Source organism: Crocuta crocuta, unplaced genomic scaffold (assembly GCF_008692635.1).
Source record: "Crocuta crocuta isolate KB4526 unplaced genomic scaffold, BGI_CrCroc_1.0 scaffold11, whole genome shotgun sequence".
NCBI classification, from domain to species: Eukaryota; Metazoa; Chordata; class Mammalia; order Carnivora; family Hyaenidae; genus Crocuta; species Crocuta crocuta.
The window spans coordinates 4,292,650-4,314,197 of NW_027528624.1; the positions used below are offsets into that span (position 1 = coordinate 4,292,650).

Consider the following 21,548-nt stretch of genomic DNA (forward strand, 5'->3'; position numbering starts at 1 on the left):
TTAATAGCCCCTGAACCTTTGCTTGTGACCAGCAACACGTGAGAACCTGGGGGTGCAGACCTGTGCTCGAGAAGCTCACAGTTTAACGGGAAAGAGATATGCGAAAACAGAGCCAAGTTGAGAATGCTGAGTTGCCCTTGGTTAGAATGAGGTTAATTCCATGGGGTGGGTCCCCCAAAGCTTTCACACACGATGTCTGAGTACCTGTTCTATACCAGACACTGTCCTGGACATTGGAGATAAAACACAAGCCACAGTCTTGGCTGCAGGAGGATGAGACTGTGTGTTTGTATGTGTGTGTGGAGGTTGGGGAGAGGATGAAGCCATGCATTTCATCTGGGACATGTTGGTTCTGATGGGCCTTTGGCGCATCCAGGGGTAGGTTGCCAGGTAGGCAGTCTGATGTGGGAGTCTAGAGCTTAGGGGAGAGACTTGAGCAGGGAGCCAGCCATGAACAGGATCTTTGAGGCCATGAACACAAGAACACATGTGATCTCCCTGAGAGGGAAGACCACCCAGGACCAAGCTTAGAAGAAGACAGAGTTAGAAAGGAGGAACCAGCACCAACCTGTCTAAAGCACCAGAATTAGGGAGTAGAAGCAGAGATTGACACATGTGTGTTTGTGTATTCATTATTATTAGACTTTTCTGTCATGTTCTTTTCAAGGCCTTTGCTCACATAAGCTTTGTCTCATTGGAAGTGATTAGGCATGAAAAGAACATGAAATAGAGGAGATTTTTTTTAAATCTGATTTCATGTATCAGTGTTCTCGAGTAACCTGTGGCATACTTCTTCCCAAACAGAGTAACTTCCTCCATCACTGCTTGACAACTAGACTGTTAGTGCTGCTTTTTTCCTTCTCTCTGATCTTAGTAGTACGTTATCCGCCCAGGAGAGCTATAGTTGGGATTGATTCATGGCAGGGAATTGGGGGCTGGCTTAAGTGTAATGTTGAGCGCTGATGCCTCACTAAATCACCTAGATGTCTGTTCTATTGTCTGGTATCTGTTCTTCTCTCAAATGGAAAAATGTGAGCATTACTCAAAAGATCCTTCAATGCAGAGGCATTTCCTCCCTCCCTTCACAGATACTTACTACCATGTGACATCTACTCTGACAGGCCCTGGGGAGATAGTGAGCAGAGCACATACAGGCCATGCCCTGAAAAGCTTACAGTCTAGCCTGGGAGTCAGACAGAAATCAAATATTGCACAGAAAGGTATGAAAACTGATGACTGTACCAGTGACAGACTAGGGCAATGTGAACCTCTAACAGGAGGGGGTGGGAACATGTCTGGGATTGATATATATCAAGTCTGGGTACTTGTGAAGAATAACTGTTGGCTGTGACCTGCTCATGAGCTACTTTATTAGAAACAGAAGGCATACATGGTCACATAACCCCTTCACCCAGCACCAAGACATGGTTGCTCTTCAAAACATACCTGAGCAAATTAAGGAGAATGTGGGAAGGGGGACAAAAACAGCTTGCTTCCTGGGGACATCACCCATGACAGTGGCCTTATAGAGAAGTTCCTGCACATCTTTTGAAACATATAAATTGTACATCTCAGTTAAAGTTACAGGAAGTCATATTCCATATTTATCACCATTGAAAACTGCCTGCCAAGTGCATTCAGCAGGTGCCTCTTTCAGGGCTTTAGCAGGTCTGGCCGCCCCCAATGTCTTTTTTTTTTTTTTTTTTTTAACATTTTTTTAATGTTTATTTTTTTATTTTTTGGAGAGAGACAGAGGGTGAGCAGGGGAGGGTCAGAGAGAGAGGGAGACACAGACTCTGAAACGGGCTCCAGGCTCTGAGCTGGCAGTCAGCACAGAGCCCGATGCGGGGCTCGAGCCCACGAACCGCGAGATCATGACCCAAGCGAAAGTCGGACGCTTAACCGACTAAACCACCCAGGCGCCCCTGGCCGCCCCCAACGTCTTGATCACTGTGCCAGTGCCTCATGAGGTCTGTGCAGACATGCCAACAGAGACTGGTTTTCTCCATTGCTAGACAAAAATTCCACTTCTTCTAAAATGTTGTATTGTCTTCCTAGTAGTTTGTGTGTGTTTTCTTTAAGCCCAGTGCAGTAATAGATTCCTTATTGCCCCTGGAGAAAACTGTCTTAGCCTTTTTTTTAGCTTTCAGTCATTAAAATGTAGACATGTTTAAAGGAATTTTTTTTTAATGTTTGTTTATTTTTGAGAGAGTGTGAGCTGGGGAGGGACAGAGAAAGGGGGGCAGGGGATCCAAAATGGGCTCCACGCAGATAGCAGCAAGCTTGATGTGGGGCTCGAACTCACAAATAGTAAGATCATGACCTGAGCCAAAGTCAGACGCTCAACCGACTGAGCCACCCAGGCGCCCCTAAAGGAATGTTTGATAGACAGTTGATTTATTCTAAAACAGCTCTGTAAATTCTGTGAGCTTTTTACTACTTAAATGAAATATATCTTCCCTTGCAATTAATCTATCTTAATCGTCAGGATTTATGTCCTAAGAATGCCTTTGGACAGTCACTGACTTTATTTAATAGTAAATACTATTAAGTGCCCTCTGTACCCAAAGATGTTAGGTGCCAGGGAGACAGCTGTGGACAGTCTTTGCTCCCAAGGAGCTTAATGTCAAAATCTTTATAGCAAAAGGAGGCAAGGACCTAACACTCACTAAATAACTTTCCCTCTGTGTAAATCCTAGTCTTTCCAGTAAGAGAGCCTGGTGGCTTGATCACTTAATGGCCTTGTCAACTGATGTGACCTCTCAGGTGGTTTCTGCACCTGCAAGATAGAAAGACTTGTCATGCTTCTCCTGACAGTTGCTGATGGATACAGGGATCTCATTAAACACAAAAGATACAAAGTTTTAAATGCCAACAGATGGCAGACACTAGCACCACACAAGGCAGAAGAGAACATGGTGACTCCCCTGTGGAGGTCCTGCTTTCCATGGGGCCATCCAGCTAGAAGACACAGCTCATGTCAGAGGGCTTCTGGCAGCTGTGAGATTTCTCTGCTGCTCTGATGGAGGGGGCCAACCTCTCCTCTGCCCTGCCTGTGCGTCAGCTCTGCCCGTGCACTTGCCTGTACCCCCAGCACGTTCCTGCATGTGTGCTCCAGGCCAGATGAAGTGAGGGTGTCAGGTCCCTCAGAGTTCTGTATCAACAGTGCTGATACTTAACTCACAGGATTACTTTGACAATACATGAAGCAAAGCTCTTAGTATAGTGCTTAGCACAACGTAAGCACTCAGTGAATGTGTTAATACTGTTAATACATTATAACATTAATTATTAATACAGTAAGAACTATTCTTCTTAGTTCAATAAAACATTAGACAAACTATTTCAGGAACATCTTTTCCAAATGTGGTTAGATAACCTGCTTATATAACCAAATATATTTTCTCTTTGGTCAAACATACACCTGAAGCTTTTCTTCTAAATTTGAAAAACTCTTACCAGACCTCCACTCCTGCTTTTTTTTGTTGAAGAAAAATAAATATTTTCCTCTTCTCAACCTTCCTTCTCCAACCAAAAAAATGTAACATGCAAACAAAAACAGTGAGCACAAAGTGAGACAGTGATTTTGTTGGTGTTACTTGTAAATATACATACAGCATAACACATGTGTTTATTTTGCCATTAGTCAGATTTCAGTATTAGAGGACTAGAATGCTTGCAGATGAATAGCCAGCTAAGTTTCTGGTACTTAATGCTTTCCGTCAAAGGTTCTGGTCCTTGGTTGCAGGTGCTGTTTGGCACGGCCGACGGGCAGGTGATCGTCATGGACTGCCACGGCAGGATGCTGGCCCACGTGCTCCTGCACGAGTCCGATGGCATCCTCAGCATGTCCTGGAACTGCCCCGCCTTCCTGGTGGAGGACAGCAGCGAGAGCGACACAGACTCAGACGACTACTCCCCGCCCCAAGGTAGGAAGCCAGAGGAGGGGGCGAAGGTCCACCATGGGCACTCACCAGAAAGAGCTCCGGCGAAGCACAAGGCAGGGCGGCCTGATGCCTGGTTTCGGTTCCGGCCTGATGCCTGGTTTCGGTTCCGCCGTCTTCCCTGTGCCTTCCCTTTTCTCAGAATCACCGTGCAGCTGATGAAGCTCCATTGGCTTAGGTTTCACTAGACATGAAATGACCCTTGTCATGTCCCTAGGGTGTTGTGGGGCTTAGCTGCTTAGCAAGAATAAAGAGAGCTGGAGATGAGAAATGCTGTGCTATTACTATAACTTAATCTGTGGTGTTCCAAATCCCTAATGTCATTAAAGCCCGTAGCTTTAGTTGTGTGAGAAAAGGATTAGTTCTGCCTGTAATGCAGGCCAGTACACTGGGCTGCCATTCATGGCCCTGTCTGTGTTTGGGGGGGAAACTTCTTTTCTCAGTTCAGAGGAACCTGTCTTCCCCTGTAAGCCTCACCACAATGTCGGTTTAGATGGATTGGCATCTTGTTTCTTAATATTTGGACTGGGAAGGAAAGGTGTCAGACTCTTGGTGGGGATAATTTCAGACTCCAGGCTCCTTCACCTTTGCAGTGTGTTTTCTCTCTCAAATGTATAAGAGACACACCCCCCACATACATGCACAAAAAGCAGAAACCTCTGATGTTCATGCTGGCCTTCGCCAACAGCAGCATTCGGCATTGGCCTGCTCAGGACTGTGGCACTTCCCAGTACTCCGTTCTTCTTCCTCTCCTCCTCCCCCTCCTCCTCTTCTCCTCCCCTCCTCCTCCTCCCCTCCTCCTCCTCCTCTTTTTTAAAGGAAAAATGCATTGTGCTGTAGTGGGAGATCCGGCTCGGGCATACCGCTGCAGGGCTTCTGTCCTCGTGCTGGTCCCTTCTCCTGTGACTGTGGCATGTTCATCCTATGAAGAGCTGGTCCAGGGAATAGATTTTTAACTCTCTCCCCCATTGGCATCTACCCCCATTGGTACTTGGAGTGCCCTCATTTCATCATCTTCTGTCCCAGACATGATATATAATACATGGTGCTTCCCAGAGACATCCACACATTCATTCAGTCATTTGTTTAAGGAGAAGACCATGTTTTCACATGAAAGAACCTTTAGATCTGTTGGGAGGGAGTGTTTCAGGATGCATGGGAATCGGGGAGGGAGAGTGTACTTCCATTTGAGACATAAACATACCCTTTCCTAGTAGGGCCCCAACCTTGAGTGAAGTGTCAACCATTTCTCCAGCCTCATAGTAATAAAGTTAGTATCATACAAGGTTGGATTCTTGCCAGCATACTTTTAAAACAACTTTATTAGATCGAATGTAGGTTTACTTAGCCCCATGTATTATGGGGAAAAAACAAGATCTAGAGACCAAGTTATAAAGCAGGTTCAGAATGAGTCCAAGGATAGAATTTAGACCCTGGCTGCTACTCGAACACATTTCCCTTCTCAGAGCCATGGGGCAGTTTGGAGGGTGACTGGGATTTGCCTTTCACATACAGCTGGGTTTTTCTTGGTGGCCTGGGGGATTTGAGCACAGAGGTAAGTACATACAGCATCTTAAGGTGAAGCAAAGGAAGGTAATACCTGAGGATCCTCCACAGGCAGGGCCAAGGTGGGGGTGAGCATGCGGATGTCAGGCCAGCCCACTCTGATTGGGTCCCAGGGATGAGCTCAGCATGGGTGTGAGGCCTGCGGGGGGCCTTCTGAAAGAGCCCTGATTTATCCTGGCCTGTGGGAAGGACTGACTTTTACTTTTAAAACAGCATGTGGAAGGATCCAGAACATGACCCATCACAGCTCTTCCTTAGCCTCCATGAGTACTCCTTGTACTTACAAAGTAGAATTTTCTTTATACTGGCCGTGCACTGCAGATGTCGCAGAACTGTTTATGAGCGCCAGCCAACCTTGGCTTTCTCTCCAGGTTTGGAGTCTCTTGTGGTAAAAAGTTACTCATCGTGGCTGCTGTGGCTCCCTATTTCCTATAGTGTTCCATGAAAGGGCATTAGTGTTAGAAAACAACTTCTCTGTACATTGGACCAAGATTAAGAAATTGTTTCAATCCCTCTTTCCACCGTCCTTACACGTTATGTGACGTTAAAATAATTTGTTTACACACCATTAGAAACATGATGCATTAACACACGAGTTACTAATCTTCACACATGTTCTCATCACCAAACAGCAGAGCCCCAGGTGCCCCACCTGGTGCCTCCAGGGCCATCTGTCCCCGCCCGGCTTCTGATTCCAGGTTCCCTGGTGCCTTCCTCCTGACGGCCCCGTGTAGCCCCTCAGTGCTGCGTGCAGGGTTGCTCTGCTCCGTGGCGTCACTGTCCAGAGTGCAGTCTGCAGCATCAGGCATTGTTAAGGCCTCTGCCAGGCTGCACCAGGGGGCCTAGCTCTGGGTCATGTGGGCCTTGCCTTCGTTTCACTCAGCACTTTTGTCCCAGCAGATGGTCCAGCCGCGTGTCCCATCCCGGTGCAGAACATCAAGCCGTTGCTCACTGTCAGCTTCACCTCGGGCGACATCAGCTTAATGAACAACTACGATGACTTGTCTCCTACTGTCATCCGCTCAGGGCTGAAAGGTACAGAAGGCTGCATGTGACCCCAGGCCCACACATTGTCCCTGTGTGCATTTGCCGTCCAGTGGGTGTCCCGCACCCAGCACTTAGCCACTGCCGCCCGTCTGCAGGCCTAACGGAGCCTCTTAGTGAAGGCCTTTTCCTTTTGCTCCTCTGCTTATCTGACAGTCCGTTACTGAGGCTTATGCTGAGGAGGGACCCCTGACGGGCTTTGCCTTTCTGTTCTTTTCCTCCTGCAACAAGAGTGACCCCGCGGGCGTATGCGTTTGCCTCCGGCTAACGTGATACGATGTCTGTACAGTGTTGGACCTCGGCACCTGCCGTTCCAGGGGCAGCAGGCCAGCACAGCTGTTCACAGAAGCCCCTGTTACTTTGAGGCTTATTAAGAAACCAGCGGTTGTGCGGCAAAGTTCTCACAGCTGCCAGACTGAGGCATTGATGTAAACAGCAGCCGCCAAATGCTGACTTTCCTGACAGGTGTTATGAAATCTGTTATCTCACAAGAAAATCACTGTCCATAGGCATCTGGCATATTCCAGATTTTGCAGTTCAAGAATATTTACTCACCTTGTGACCCTGATGAGATCTTTGGAAAAACAGTTCTGTCTCTTCAGGATTCAATGGTAGGGTGTAGAAATCCCTGAATTGCCTCTGGTCTCAAAGTTGAAGGGACCTACTGTAATCTGAGTGGAAGATCAGGGGCAAACCAGAACCTGCAGTTCAAGTTACGACTGTCACTCAGAACTGGCCTCGGAGAGTCGTGCCATGTGCTTCCTGTCTGAGTTACTCGGGAAGTGCCAGGATGATATGGAAACTCAAGGCTGTGTACTTAACATCGTACGTGTCCACATGCCCCCAAGCACTTCTTAATTCCGTTTTAAAACTAGAGAATATTTTTACAAGTTCTCCTTTTTGTGGGTGTCCCATTTTGCTGTTTCAAAACTATAATTGTGAGGAATTATTTATCCTATAAACTCCTGAGGGACATGAACTATGTAGAAGTCCCTCTTTATACCACAAATAGGCTCCTTTAGAAGCTGACTAAGAATTTCGTCTGTGTGATAATGATGATTTTTGATGATGATGATGATGATGAAGATGAACCTACATTCCTTGGGCTTTTCTGGAAATTCTTTTCTGAATGTTCTGACCTTTGTGGAGCTAAAGTGCAGGGATGGTCATCAAAAATTCTCACAAATATTCAGTAATCCGAGCTCTTCTTTTCTTCTTCAGAAATTCTATTTTTAAACCTTTAGCCAAGGTTATTAATTCCTCAGAACCTGCCTCAAGTCCTGGAGTCCTGAACCTTGTTCTCTGCCAAGTATCTGATTAGCACTGAAAATAATGTACTTTGCCACTCACTTCCCTTGTATTTTTCATATGGCCGATTTTTCTGATTCTTTGCCATCTTGCTTACCTATGGACACTTTTTTATTCCTTGAAGGTATTGTTTTGTTTTCTCTGTCAAGCTAGATTGTCCTGGAGCAGCACTTCTGACACACCCCCACCAAGCCTGTGGGGGGAGATGAGGAACACATCTGAGGTGGCTTGTGAGGGTGACCCCAGGTGGCCCTCCCAGGTGTGAAAGTTTTTGACTTCAGTTTCATCCTAAAGATACAGGCAAATTTAGCAGTCTTTCCATTGCCTGACTAGAAATCTAAATCTAAATCCTTCACACTTTCATGGGGGGACATGCTTTTGCACGGAGTCTTCTTAATTACAGGCAGTTAGATGAAATGTAGGTGAGCTGATGTCATCTGATAGGTGCTGGATGCAGGCAGTTTCTCTTTCTGTCTTGGTTTCAGAACATTATGAGGACTCAGGCTTACATGTGCTGTCAACAGCAGCAGGGTTGTTTGTTTGTTTGTTTTTTTTAATTTATTTGTTTTTTGTCCACGACTTCGTGGGGGTAATACTAAGAAGAGATCACCAGAATCTGCCAAGGTGGCATGTGGCAACTTGCACCGTCCACAGTAATCTGTCCAGTGGTGGACAGGTCGGTCACTCGTCACATAAAGTGAACTGAAATGGGTTAGCCTTTCTCTGTTACTGAAGAAACAGGACTCACGATATTTTCTGCTTTATCACCAATGTTGTAATTTATGTCATTGCCACAGAACACAGAATGGCAAATAGTTGACGGTCCCTGTGATCACCCTCTTCTCCACCACCTGTTACACCATTTTCATTGCAGATTCATAGGGTGGTGGGTGATCTTGCTTTGCAGGTGTTTGCTGAGGAGATTCTGCCTCGAAGAAGAGTGTGCTAAGTATCCCAAATATGGGGACTTCTCTTTATCACATAGTGAACCACAAATTAGTTCAACTTATTTAGAGTTTTTACCTTTTGTAGTTACTATACTTTTTATTGAGAATGTAGGGGAAGAAAGACCATTTCCCCCTACAGATCTTAGGTTTTCCGGCGGGACCCTGCAAATTACACTGACAGAAGACGGGTTGACAAGAGAAACAGAAACAAGCTTATTAACACGTGCACTGCATTTAGCTGCAGAAGCTTTCAGAGACGAGTAACTCAAATGCCTGGGTAGAACTTGGGCTTATACTGCATGTTAACAGAAGAACAGTACATTTTTGGAGAAGTGACACGACAAAGGGAAAGGACTTAGTGTTTCTAGGGCAGCAGATAGTGGGAAGGTAAACAGGGAGGACTAATGGAAGATAAGGACCAGTTCCTAAAGTTTGTCATATAAACTCTTCTGGAGCTGTCAGTGGGCCGATAAGGGTCTAGAGTTGTCTCCAGTGATTAACTTCTGTCCTTCCTGGCGGGGGGCAGGGTGGGGGAGTGCCTTCACAGATTCACACCCTGCTTTTAGGCAAACGGGGAAGGAGAGAGCTTTTTTGTATTCACTGTTTCTCAGTTGCCTTCAGCCCAGAATAGTTTTTAAGAGCCAGTGTGGCGTATTTTGAGGTAGCATATTCTGTTACCCTTCAAGGGAAAACAGTTCATTGAGGAGCTCAGAAACCCTCTGACCACTATAGCCACTTCATCTCTTGTAGTAAAGCAAGCTCTCAAAGGCACTACTCGTTTCACCCACATTTGTCTTAAAATCAAAGAATTTATTAAACTCCTAGGGTTTGTTTCTTTGTTTTACAGAATTTCCTCTATCATTTCACTGCACACTGTTAAAAGTCAAGAGCCAGTTTTGAAGCAGGGTAGTTTCAGTTGGTAGTACTCTCTACTCCTTAGTCTGTGCTGCCAGAGGCTGTATGCCTCTTCCTCACTGAATACACCCTGGTGGTGCTCCATCCTCTGTATGCTCACCAGAAGCACTGTTATTAAAGAAAAAAAGCACATGTTATTTTACCATCACACACTTTCCAACTTAATTTGTTTCTCCTTTGTGCACATGCTCATTTTCTCTCTCGACACAAAATCCATGTGTCCACGCATAAGTACATATGGGTCTAATGACTAATAAAAAGACGAGTCATTAACGTGGACATCCAAGAGACCGAGGCCGCTGTGAACCTCAGGCTTCCAACCAGCAGCTCGAGTGCACGTGGTGTTTGGTAAGAGCGCTGTTCTTTCTCGGACACTTGGCTGCCTGTATTTGACCCAGCACTAACACCACACAGGGGGCTCTTATTAATGTATGAGGGCCAAATTTTCTTATTGCTCACTACTAGTAAAATTTTGACCCTCCCTGGCTTTTACCAGAAAAGATCCATAAGATTTTCTATGGATTTGTCTATTCTAAAGTAGAATTGTGTGACTCTGCTAATTTTTTTGTGTGTAAAAATCCACAGACACTTCAAAGTCATCAAGAACAGAGCACCTGGCCGGCTCAGCCAGTAGAGCATATGACTCATGATATTGGGGTCATGGGTTTGAGCCCCATGTTCAGCACAGAGATTACTTTTAAAAAATCAAGGGAAATCAGTGCTTTAGGGAGATGGGCGTCTTTTGTGCTGTGGAACTCCTCACATCCCTAGAGCCTGTGCGAGAGCTTCAGGAGTAATAAGAGGCTTACTGAATAAAGCATTACTTTGTTCCTCCTGGCTTATATTTTGACACAGATTTTTAGAAGCTTAGAAACTGTGAAATTATTACTAAAAGATCAGGCAAAGGCATTAAGGATTATTCTCTATTCTAACATTAACTTATAAGAACTTTCTGGGACAGGGAAGGATCAGCCCTGACCACATCTAGGCTTCTGTTTCCTTCTTTATGATCGTGAAATCTAGAAAGTGAATAAATATATGATTTTTCTCTGATTCTGTAGTCATCTATGAGAATTGTAGTCGCCCCCGCCCCCGCCCGGGAATTCAGGCCCTGTGGAGGTACTCACACAGCCCTGGTTGCCACTGAACAGTCTGTGGTTTTTCTTTCTTACTCCCACTCCCAAATTCCTTGTGACGGGGTTTTCTGAGGTAAGCTGGCCTCCCCGGGTGACCGCATGCGGGTCGTGCATCAGGACTGGCTTACGCCCTTGATGCTGCTGGTTGTATAATCATCGGAACAGGAAGTGGCCTCACTCCTACAGAACTTGTTCTGTTTTAAAGAATGACTCGGCTGTGGAGGCCACAGCTGTCTCAGTATGACTTGGTAGCTGCACTAAAGAGGGGTCCCCAGGCGTCTGCCTGTGGCCATATGGACTCGTGCTCACCTCGGGCCCGGCGCCCGTGTGGGGACAGAGCCTCTAGTCTCTGAGCAGCATCTGAGTGGACTGTGTGTCTGCGCCAGCCCTGCAGGGACAGCAGCCCAACGGCAGCGCACTTTTCTGAGTGGTGGGTTCAAAGAATCTTACTCAAATAATAGTAAGGAGAATAGTGTGGGTATTTATTTCACTCACCACCTGAGCAGAGTGAGCTAGCGGCGCAGTGTCAGAATTGGGTGCTGTCCTCTTCGTTTCTGCAGCTGCAGGGACACTGCCATCCTAAACAACTGCAGACTCTGCTTTTGTCACCTTTACCTGTCAGCATCCGTGACTCAGTCTCTTGACTTCCCTGCATTGCCAAAACTGTCATCTGGAGAAGGTCATTTCAGTTTCATTGTCACCACCAGCTTCTCACCAGAGCACCTGACCCTTCGGATACCCGAGCACACTGAAACACATGCACAAAACCCTTGAGCCTCCCTTCTCTCATCTTTTCTTAGGTCTTACTACCAGGATATTTGGTCGATATTTTTCATTTCCTGGTTTGTGCTTGTCTTTATTCATATCCTTTTATAAGAAAAAAGGGAAAAAACTCCCTTTATTGAGGCTTTCACTGACTCAGATTGTAGAGATTTTTCATTTTGTGTGTGTGTGTGTATAGCTGCATTCCCTCAGCCATCTGCTGCCTCGTCTCTAGTTCCTGTCAGTGGCTCGCTTGATGGGCTGGCTCTTGCTTCCCCAGGTCCAGAGAGCCATCTTGTCCTGGGACCACAGTCTGGTCTTCAAAGGAAGTCACGGAGAAGTGGTGACCTCAAGGAGCTGTTACTAACATCAGAATGGGCATGTGCGTGAATAAGAGCAAGATGCTGTAATGGCACGTGACCTGATGGAGCCCAGGCCCTGCCGGCTTCTGGACCTGGCTCTGAAATGCATCCTGTCGTGACAGAGCACCTTCAGCTCCATCCAGCCTCTCTCAGAAAGGCCTCTGAGATCCGGATGCCAGCGATGTCTGTTATGAGCCAGATAGTGTTCTGGAGCCTTGATGGAGAAGAACTGTGCTATGAATCTTATTAGTACTGTTAGCTTGTTTTACCAGCCAGAATAAGTAAATTGCCACGTTTGGATTTGACAAACCATTTCATAGCCATTTCTTATAGGTACTAAGTGGCTTGGTAGGTGGGTGTCACATCTCCAGGGTGAAAATTTCTGACAACACTCCCATCCAACAGAAATATTTATCTTTTTTTCTAACCCCTCACAACATCTCAATGTGGAATAAAAGTCAAGGCCTTCATATGGAGATATGTCCTTTATCTGAACTTTATCTTCCCAGTGGTGCACAGAAATCAAATGAATATAAACTTAGACTTTGCTCTTGACTTACTTCTAGCATTTGTAACCTCTTGGAGTCATCTCTGGGAGCAGGGGCACAAGCAGCAGACAGAGAGTCATGTGATTATCTTATCCGCTCCCTCAGAGTTCTGCACGACGTCCCTTTCTGGTAATGTTGGTGTTGGAGCTGGGTATTTAACATGCCGGCTTCGTCACATGGTTTGGCCTGATACAGTTGTGTGTCAGGGGAGCTATACTCCCCGTCCATGTAAGAGACACCTAAATAGAGTCTGTATTGTCTGCAGAGAAATGGGTAGCTGTTGTCTTCATGAGAGAAAGGGTAAGAGCCACCATTGTATTTGCTTAGCAGCACTGTTTTCTAAACTACTTCAGTGAAGGTTCACGGAGGGTCACATCCTCATGCTGACCGTCGTCTTTGTGATTTCAGAGGTGGTGGCCCAGTGGTGCACGCAGGGAGACCTCCTGGCCGTCTCTGGTATGGAACGGCAGACCCAGCTCGGTGACCTCCCCAATGGCCCTCTTCTGAAGAGTGCCATGGTCAAGTTCTACAATGTCCGCGGGGAGCACATCTTCACTCTGGACACGCTCGTGCAAGTAAGGATGTGTGTCAGACATTCACTGTAATGCCACTGTGTTAGAATGCTCTCCGGGCTCCATTAAATACCATGAGGTGGCTATGCTTACTGTAATTATCTTTGACAGATTTTAATGTTTCATTGACCTTAATTAAATTATGGAATATAAGCCGGAAGAGATAAAGGAGAAACATGATTTTGCCTTTAACCAAAATATTTTATTACATTCCCCACTGAAAAGAGTGGACAGTGAGTAAGCAGAGGGAGCTGGTGTTTATCGTCAAGCGGAAATTAGAACTTACAGAAGTATGTGCTGAATCTTCATTTACTCACTCCGATGTTATGTTTTCTATGCCAGTAATGTACTTCTGCATTTCAGCTAAATTACTATTAAACAGTAAGTAAGAAAGCTTAAAGATCTTTAGGAAAGAAAGATAGCCCTTTTCTATTTGTTTTTATTTCCCAGATATCTTTAGACCAGTTCATTTCGGATCTGGATCAGCTATCACGGAGGACAAAATTCTTAATGGAGTGTAGTGGAGACAGGTCTGAGAGTGAGTTGATGATTGATGGGGCTTGTAAAAAACTAGAGACTTATATCCTCACCGTACCCAGCTCAAACAGACAGGTACACCAGATTCGAGGAAATTTGTAATTAGATGCAGACATTGATTACTTAAATATATCTCTCTTTTTTTGGTTGTGGAAAAATACACATAATAGAATTTACGTTCTTAATCATTTTTAAGTGTACAGTTCGGTATTGTTAATTTTGTTATGTTATTGTGTAACCAGTCTCCAGAACTTCATCTTAACAAAACTGAAACTGCAGGTGCATTGCCTAGAACATATTAGGTGCTCAGTAAATATTTTCTTGGTGGGGTTGATGAACAATTGTCAACATATAATTTGTTTAGTACTTTCTGCTGATAGTTTGAACCGGTAGGCTAGGTGCCTTCTCACTCAGATACTATGCTGACTTTCTATCCCTACCCTGACAAGTAGGAGAGGATGAGCATTTCCAGCTCTTTCTGAGTTAATAAGGCTTTTACAGTTATTAGAAAAACCCATTTGTGAATTGAAGTAATGAAACACACTCCCAGTATATTCAGTGTTGTCCACTCTTCTGTCTGACTCAGGGCACCCCTCCTGCTGGTATTCCGTTCCTTCTACAAGGATCGCCCTCCACAGCCATCTCAGCTGGGGGAAATCATCCTTAACACCAACACAGTCGCATCCTTATGTAAATCTGCCCAACGGCTACAATCCCTCTTCTCCATGAAGCATCCCCCTGGGATGTTTGATACTTCTGATATTACACTTTTCTGTCCACTTGTCTTATCTTCTTGAAGTCAAAGACCACATTTTCTTCATTTCTTTGAAATTCCTGGAATACGGTAGAGGCTCAACGGCCTCAACCATTGTAGGAGTTCTCATCAACTGCAACATACAACTGTGAAACTGACGTAGGTCTTGGATTTTTAACTGTTTGGAGCTCAAAGATAGGAAGGGAGCTTAGCTGATCGTTCTTTGGGGAAAAATATCCATATAGTGTCTCAGCATTTTAATAAATTGTTCTTTTTTTCATTTTAGGATCTGTTTCAACCATTGAAAAAAAAATGTCTCAATAATACAAAGTTAAGTAATGATGTTACCAAAATCAAGTACAACAGGGCACCTGGGTGCCTCAGTCGGTTGAACATCCGACTTTTGATTGTGGCTCGGGTCATGATCCCAGGGTCATGGGATTAAGCCCCACATTGGGCTCTGTGCTAAGTGTAGAGCCTGCTTAGGATTCATTCTCTCTTTCTCTCTCTCTCTCTCTCCCTCCCCCCCCCACACTCATGCTCTCTCGCTCTCTCAAAAAAAGTTTTTTTAAATCAAGTACAAGATTAATTATAGACAGCATCAGCTTTTTTCTGTAATGATTCTAAAATCACTTGTTTTCTGTGCTGTTTCAAGTTGTCCAAGGGCAGGGTCGTTTTTATAGCAGGAAGGAAGTTAGGAAATTTATTGGGCTGTTTATAGAAAGAACTAAATGCAATTTAGATTGGATAATTTATTTCCAAGTTAATTAGATTGTAGGTTATTGCGTACAAAACCGTTGCTGGGCACAAACTTGCGGCAGCCTTAGCTTTAAAATTGATTCTCCTGATTTACTCATAACACCAGTGCCAGTGAGTAGCTGAAGCTCTTATAAGGAAATGTACAGTAATTTATTTTCCTTTCCTTTCTACCTGTTGTAGTTGAAAATTCTGTAATTTACCTCATTTAGCTGTTTCTAGGACCATCTGTATATAATTGCATATCTGTTCATCTGACAACCCGTTTTTAGAGTTAGCATTACTGACTGAAGTTTGCAGACTTCAGTCATTTGGGTCTAGGTTTTTGGTTGGTTGGTTGGTTGGTTGGTTGGTTTTGTTGTAGCTTTATGATTTTTTTTTTCTTTTGCAGTAAAGGCATATTGGAGGAGTTAGCTTATATTTTGTAAGGTTCAATTGTTGATGTAAGATATTTGGGTAAAACATTAAGAGAGAAGGGAGAGGAAGAGATGGATGTGGAAACTGAAAAATGAAATGAGAGATTGCAGCTATGGGCATAGACTCTGTACTCCAGAAGGAGAGTCCGTTAGCAAAGGCATATATTGACCCCTTTTGTTGAGGACTAACTGTACCTGTTCTTACAAAGCTGCCTCAGGAGTGCTTTTCCCATGGTTTGCTAGAAATAGATGAGAAGAAAGTCCTTCCCAGAGTTGTCTGCTTTCAAAATACAAGAAAGGTGCAGTTTTATTTAAACTGCCCGAATTGGGTGCCCGAATGCTGAGCTGGCTTTTACTACTGCACTTTAGTAAGCAGCCAAATCATTACAGCGTAATATTCAAAACTGTCCATGGCTCCACCAGCACAGTGTGATGGTGACCAGTCACCCAGCTTGGTCTGTTTAACAGTAAACCGTTCTAGAAGACTTGTCTTCTTTGTACACTCTTGTACAGATATTGTACACATCCCCTTCCAATGTTAGACATGGGAGTGCATTTCCTCTAAGACAGAAAACATCCTACTTCCTAGGGGAGCTGTGGAAATGAGGGGCAGAGCTTCCCTGGATGTAGGGGCCTGGGAGAGCCCTCCAGAGAGCCCTCTGGCATCCACAGGGTCAGACAGCTCCATGGGTCGGTCCCCGGTAATCAGCCTGGGGCCTTCATCAGCCATAAACAGTGGCTTCAGACAGCTTCACTGTCCCTCTCTTGGGACAGCTGGATTTGACCCTTTTGTTGTCTGTTGTCTTTTATCTTTCTTGAGCAGCTTATCTTTAATATAAAAAGAACATCCTGTTTTTTATTCCTCGTAAATTTTTAGAGGACTCCATACAACTCACTGCAATATACAAAAATAGCAATAAGATGAGGATGCTTTCAATTTTTATTTATTTATTTTTTTAATGTTGTTTTTTTTTAACATTTTATTTATTTATGAGAGGAGACAGCATGAGCAGCGGAGGGTCAGAGAGAGAGGGACACACAGAAACTGAAACAGGCTCCAGGCTCTGAGCTGTCAGCACAGAGCCCGATGCGGGGCTCGAACCCACGAACCGTGAGATCATGACCTGAGCCGAAGTTGGTCACTTAACCCACTCAGCCACCCAGGCGCCCCCATCTGAGTCAGGCCTCTGCTAAAACTATCTCCTTGGAGCAGCCTTCTCTGCCCCTTATCTAAAACAACCCCCTCACTCTTTCTCATGCCCCCATCCTGACATGATCTAGTATTCCCCATCAGAGAGAGGATGTGCATCTGTCTCCCTGTCCTGCCTCCCAGTGTCAGCTCCGTGAGGGCAGGGATTTTATTTTATTCATTATCAATCCGTAGCATTTGGAATGTGCGTGGCCGATTGTAGACATTGACAGACAGCTCACTGCATGACTGACTGGCATCTCAGGGGATGAGCAGATGCTGGCGTGAGTGTGCAGCGTACATCGTGGGCAGCAGGAGACGAGGCTGGGGAGGATGCAGCATGTCTTCATGTGCCGGAGGGGCTGAAACTGACCATTTACTAATACAGTCCCTGTGCTGTAGCCAAGGGCGTAAGAGGAGCAGACTCGCCTGCCTCCCTCATGTGGATCGGCATCAGACAGCAAGACAGGCAGGTCCTTGAGAGGACAACTTGACTGTGCATTAACCACTCACCAGACCTCCATTTAAATAGCATGTCTCTCCAGCTAATACCTCTCCTGTTTCATCAGACTCACCAGAGCACTAGATTTCTACTACCCTAATGCTCCCCGAAATGTTGCTCATGTTCTCGTCCTTTTGCTTTGGGTTTAGACATGCAAAGTATTGGACTTGCCCACACGAATTGAGATTTGAATGTTACCAACTTCACAGTTCTGGCCATCAGTTCTAAAAATAGTCATTTTTGTGTGACTGGGGAGAGATGAAGTCTGCAGATTTACACCTGAGTGTTTCCCTAGCAGACAGCACCTGTTCAAACAAATGCATTAATCTGTGGAGCTGGGTTAGTGTGCACCCTTCTCTGCTCCCAGGTTTAGTGGAATTAAACATCCATTACGTTTCTCTCCTACTGCAGCCAGTTCTGATAGGTGGGCGGCTCTTGGGGCAGGTGGCGCGCTGTGGGCAGGCAGACAGTGGGGTCCTACTTGCAGGCACCGCGGATCCTTGGGGACAGAGGGTAGAGGTCATGGATGGGGAGGCAGCGGAATCGAGACACCCCCACCCCACATCTGTTGGCATGTGCACTTTGAGCCTTATTCTTCCCAAAACAACAACTTTTGTAGGGAGGGTTTTGTAGGCTGATGTACCCAGAAACAGCACAGGAAAATCAGCACCAGAAGGAAATGAGACATTAAAAAAATAAGATGACATGTAAAAAAAAGTATAAAAGTATTCAAAAAGGTCTAAAAGGATTTTGTGTGTGGTTTCTTATTTATTTGTTTATTTGCAGCTCTGTTGAGATATAGTTGACGTCAATGTTGTATAAATTAAAGTATACAAGTGTAGATTTGATACACTTATGTATTATAATAGGATTGCCATCATAAAGTTCACTAGCACCTCCATCACTGCACACAATTACCATTTCTTTTTGTGGGAAGAACATTTAAGATATAGTCTCTCAGAGCTTTCAAATACATAGTATAGTCTTTCTACTGACATATGGACTTAAGGGTACCCTGAGGCCCTGGCCCTACCGCCAAGCCTCCTCCATTGAATGAGAATTACAATATTCCATTTCCCTACATCAGGGAGATCTCAAAACCTTCAGACAAGAGGATCAGCTCTATCTGTAAATTCTTCGTTATTTTTCTAACATAGTCTTAAAATTTAGTATGGAAAGGTACCAGTATTTATTTTGCTGCTTTACGTCTTACAGGGAATATATGCTGTATAAATAAATTACAAGAGCATGTTTCCCTCCTTTAGTGAAATAAACTACCATTGACTCGAGCAAGTAAGTGAATGCTTACCCCCAGATTACTGTGCCCTGAAGTCCCATTGGTGTTCTTGTCTTCCAGGAGAGGGGACTTCTGGTAACCTTGCTCTGGATAACAGTCACTGCTTTGAGTGCCTTTGTAGATGTCATCTCTCCAGGCCACAGAATTTCCACTCTTCACTCTGTGTCCTGGTTTTCACCCTTTTGGGCCCTTGAGGACCTCCTTGCTGAGAAGCCTGTATCCTTGGGGACATAATGCACAATGTGGTAGCACGGTCCCTCCTACCCTCAAAACAAGGCCATCCTCTTGCTGTCTCTTGTGTATCTAACAGCACTTCCTGGCTAATTTATCTCCACTTTGCGCCCATGTGACCTCTGGATTCTCTTCTGCCATAATGAGTCTCTCGGTCACTGTCCATTCGCTAATTGTGCAGCGTGTTTCTCCTCCTGTCTGTGTGCCTTTTCAACAGACATATTATCTACTTTGGCCTTGACCAAATGGATTAAGGAGAGAATTGGGGTTACTTACTTTATTAAGTTTGTTAGTGAGACATTATACATTGTTTAAGTGGTTATAGCAGTATGCTGACAAGAAAGGAAGCAGCACCTCATGGTAGGATGAGCATAAGCTGTGGAGTTGAAAGAATTGTAGCTCTCCTGTGTATTAGCTGTAACCAAGGTAATTAGCCTCTCTGAGCGTCAGTTTCCTCATGTGTTAAATGGGAATCATGATACCAAATGGTAGAACTGAAAGGATTAAATGAGATACTATTTGTACTTATTAAGATATAAGAGAGAGAATTTTTTTTAACGTTTATTTTGAGGGGGGTGGAGACACAGAATCTGAAGCAGGCTCCAGCCTCTAAGCTGTCAGCACAGAGCCCGATGCGGGGCCCAAACCCATTAACCGTGAGATCATGACCTGAGCTGAAGTCAGATGCTTAACCAGCTGAGCCACCCAAGGCTGCCCAGAGAATTTTTATCCACTTTGAAAGTCTGTATCAAAGTGGCTTAAGTTCCTTTGTACAGAGGGATAAGAAATAATATACTTATCATAACGATAATTTTATGTAAGATCCTCCCAAGACATGTAACNGTTCCTCCTAATCCACCTATACATGCAAACGTATGCACGTTTTACGTAACAATTTTTTTTTAATTTTTTATATCTTATCTGCTCTGTTTTTAGTAGTGATCATGGCTTACTGTAAGTTAACAGGCCCCTCTAAGGAGTCGGCCCTGGGTGTAGGATCCTCTTGTAAGGAAGCGCATTTTAGAAGTACTCTGGAGGCCCGCACATTTGAGTTCTGGGTTCCTGGCCCATGGCTGCCTGGGCTCACAGAGATGGAAATAAATGATGGAGTATCTTCAGCCTTGCATTTTGTTTTGAAGTTGAAACCAGGATTAGCTGACCCTGGAGGCTATTTTAAGCAGGTGTCTTCATCTGTTCCTTTTATCTTGTTATTTGTTACTGAAGTGTGAAAATTCTGTTCTTGTCTGCCATTCCTATAATAGACCTGATATCCCCACTTCTGATCTTTGAAACCCCTCAAGACCTCATTAAATTAGAGCCCCATCCAGCTGACAGGAAGGAACATTGTCCCGTGGCATCACCGTCACAGCCCTCTGCCTCTTCCCTTCTTCCTTGGTTGATCCTGGCTGGCACCCCCAAGCCTCGGACTTTTTTTTTTTATCAATCCAACTAGTTGCTGACTTGCATATGTGGATTTCAGCCTGCCTGTTCAAAGCAGTGGTGGCCACAACACCCTGGAGTGGCCACTGCAGGAGCTGCATCCTCTCTCCAGATGGCTTCTGCTTTCTTTCTCTGCTCCTCAGCTCCAGTCTGCTGAGCGTGACAGTGACTCAGTGCCTGTGATTGGTCCCAGAAGCACCTTCGGCATCTTGCCTCTCCTTCTATCCTCAACAGCTCCCGTTTTACTCATGACAACAGGGAGACTTCCCAGGGTTGTATGATGGTCCCCAGGCCTAGTGTCGATTTGACTCTAAAATGCTCCTCATTGGGGCAAAAGGGGGACAAAAATGCTATCTGGTCTACCTCCTCGCCACTGTCCAAGCCACAGGAGCTACCGCCAGCTTCTTGGGGATCCAGATAACCAGAGTTTTGGTGAGGAAGGGTGGGTCACTGTTCCCCACATCAGTTGCATCTTCTGGTAGAGACAACATTAGACAGAGCTAAGTTAGGTTTTATGGTACCAAATTAAATGAGATAATACATGTAAAAGAACTTCGCAAGACTATTCATTCCAGTGCCTTGTGTTCTGTGTTCTGGCCTGGGGATCTGACTGCTTTCCAGTGAAAATACTGAATTTCTGTAACATGGTATTTCATTATCTGTTGTACTTTTTAAAACCAATATTCTCAGAAACTATTCAGTTGCTTTATTTTGCTTGACACACGCTTGCGTGATCCTCTTTGCTTACTACAAGAGCAGAAGCCTAAGTATAGCCTCCCTCACCTCCTGCAGCGCCCCATCGTCTCCATCTGCTGGGGACATCGAGACTCGCGGCTGCTGATGGCTTCAGGACCGGCCCTGTATGTGGTGCGCGTGGAGCACCGCGTGTCCAGCCTGCAGCTGCTGTGCCAGCAGGCCATCGCCAGCGCCCTGCGAGAAGACAAGGACGTCAGCAAGCTGACCCTGCCCCCCCGCCTTTGCTCCTACCTCTCCACTGCCTTCATCCCCACCATCAAGGTACAGCCTGTCCACCCTCCCTCCCTTCCTCCCCCGAGCCAGCTCCCTTCTTGCAGAGGGCAGGCAAGAATCGAGCAGGCGCGCAAAAGCCACATCTGCTCCTGGGCGAGAGGAGCGTCCGACACCAGGATGCTGGCAAGTGCAGTCTGTCCCCGGCACCGCTAGTGTCTGCCAGAGACTCGCCTTAGGTGAGGGCGCAAGGTTTCTCTTGGCAGAGGCAGTACTTAGAGCTTGACAGCCGTGCCGCCCTGATGGCCTGTCTGCTTGGTTCAGTCCTCACTTTCTGGCAGGTGCTTTACAGAAGC

General features: G+C 45.3%; 1 protein-coding gene across 1 annotated transcript in view; it reads left to right on the forward strand.

Moving 5' to 3' along the window:
* TULP4 (TUB like protein 4) overlaps positions 1 to 21,548 on the forward strand; it is a 168,342-nt gene that overhangs the window by 124,634 nt on the left and 22,160 nt on the right. The window contains exons 4-7 of the mRNA XM_077755073.1: positions 3,749 to 3,929; positions 6,411 to 6,545; positions 12,941 to 13,107; positions 21,019 to 21,243. Of these exons, the coding sequence (XP_077611199.1) occupies positions 3,749 to 3,929; positions 6,411 to 6,545; positions 12,941 to 13,107; positions 21,019 to 21,243 (708 nt within the window). The remainder of the gene's footprint in view (positions 1 to 3,748; positions 3,930 to 6,410; positions 6,546 to 12,940; positions 13,108 to 21,018; positions 21,244 to 21,548) is intronic.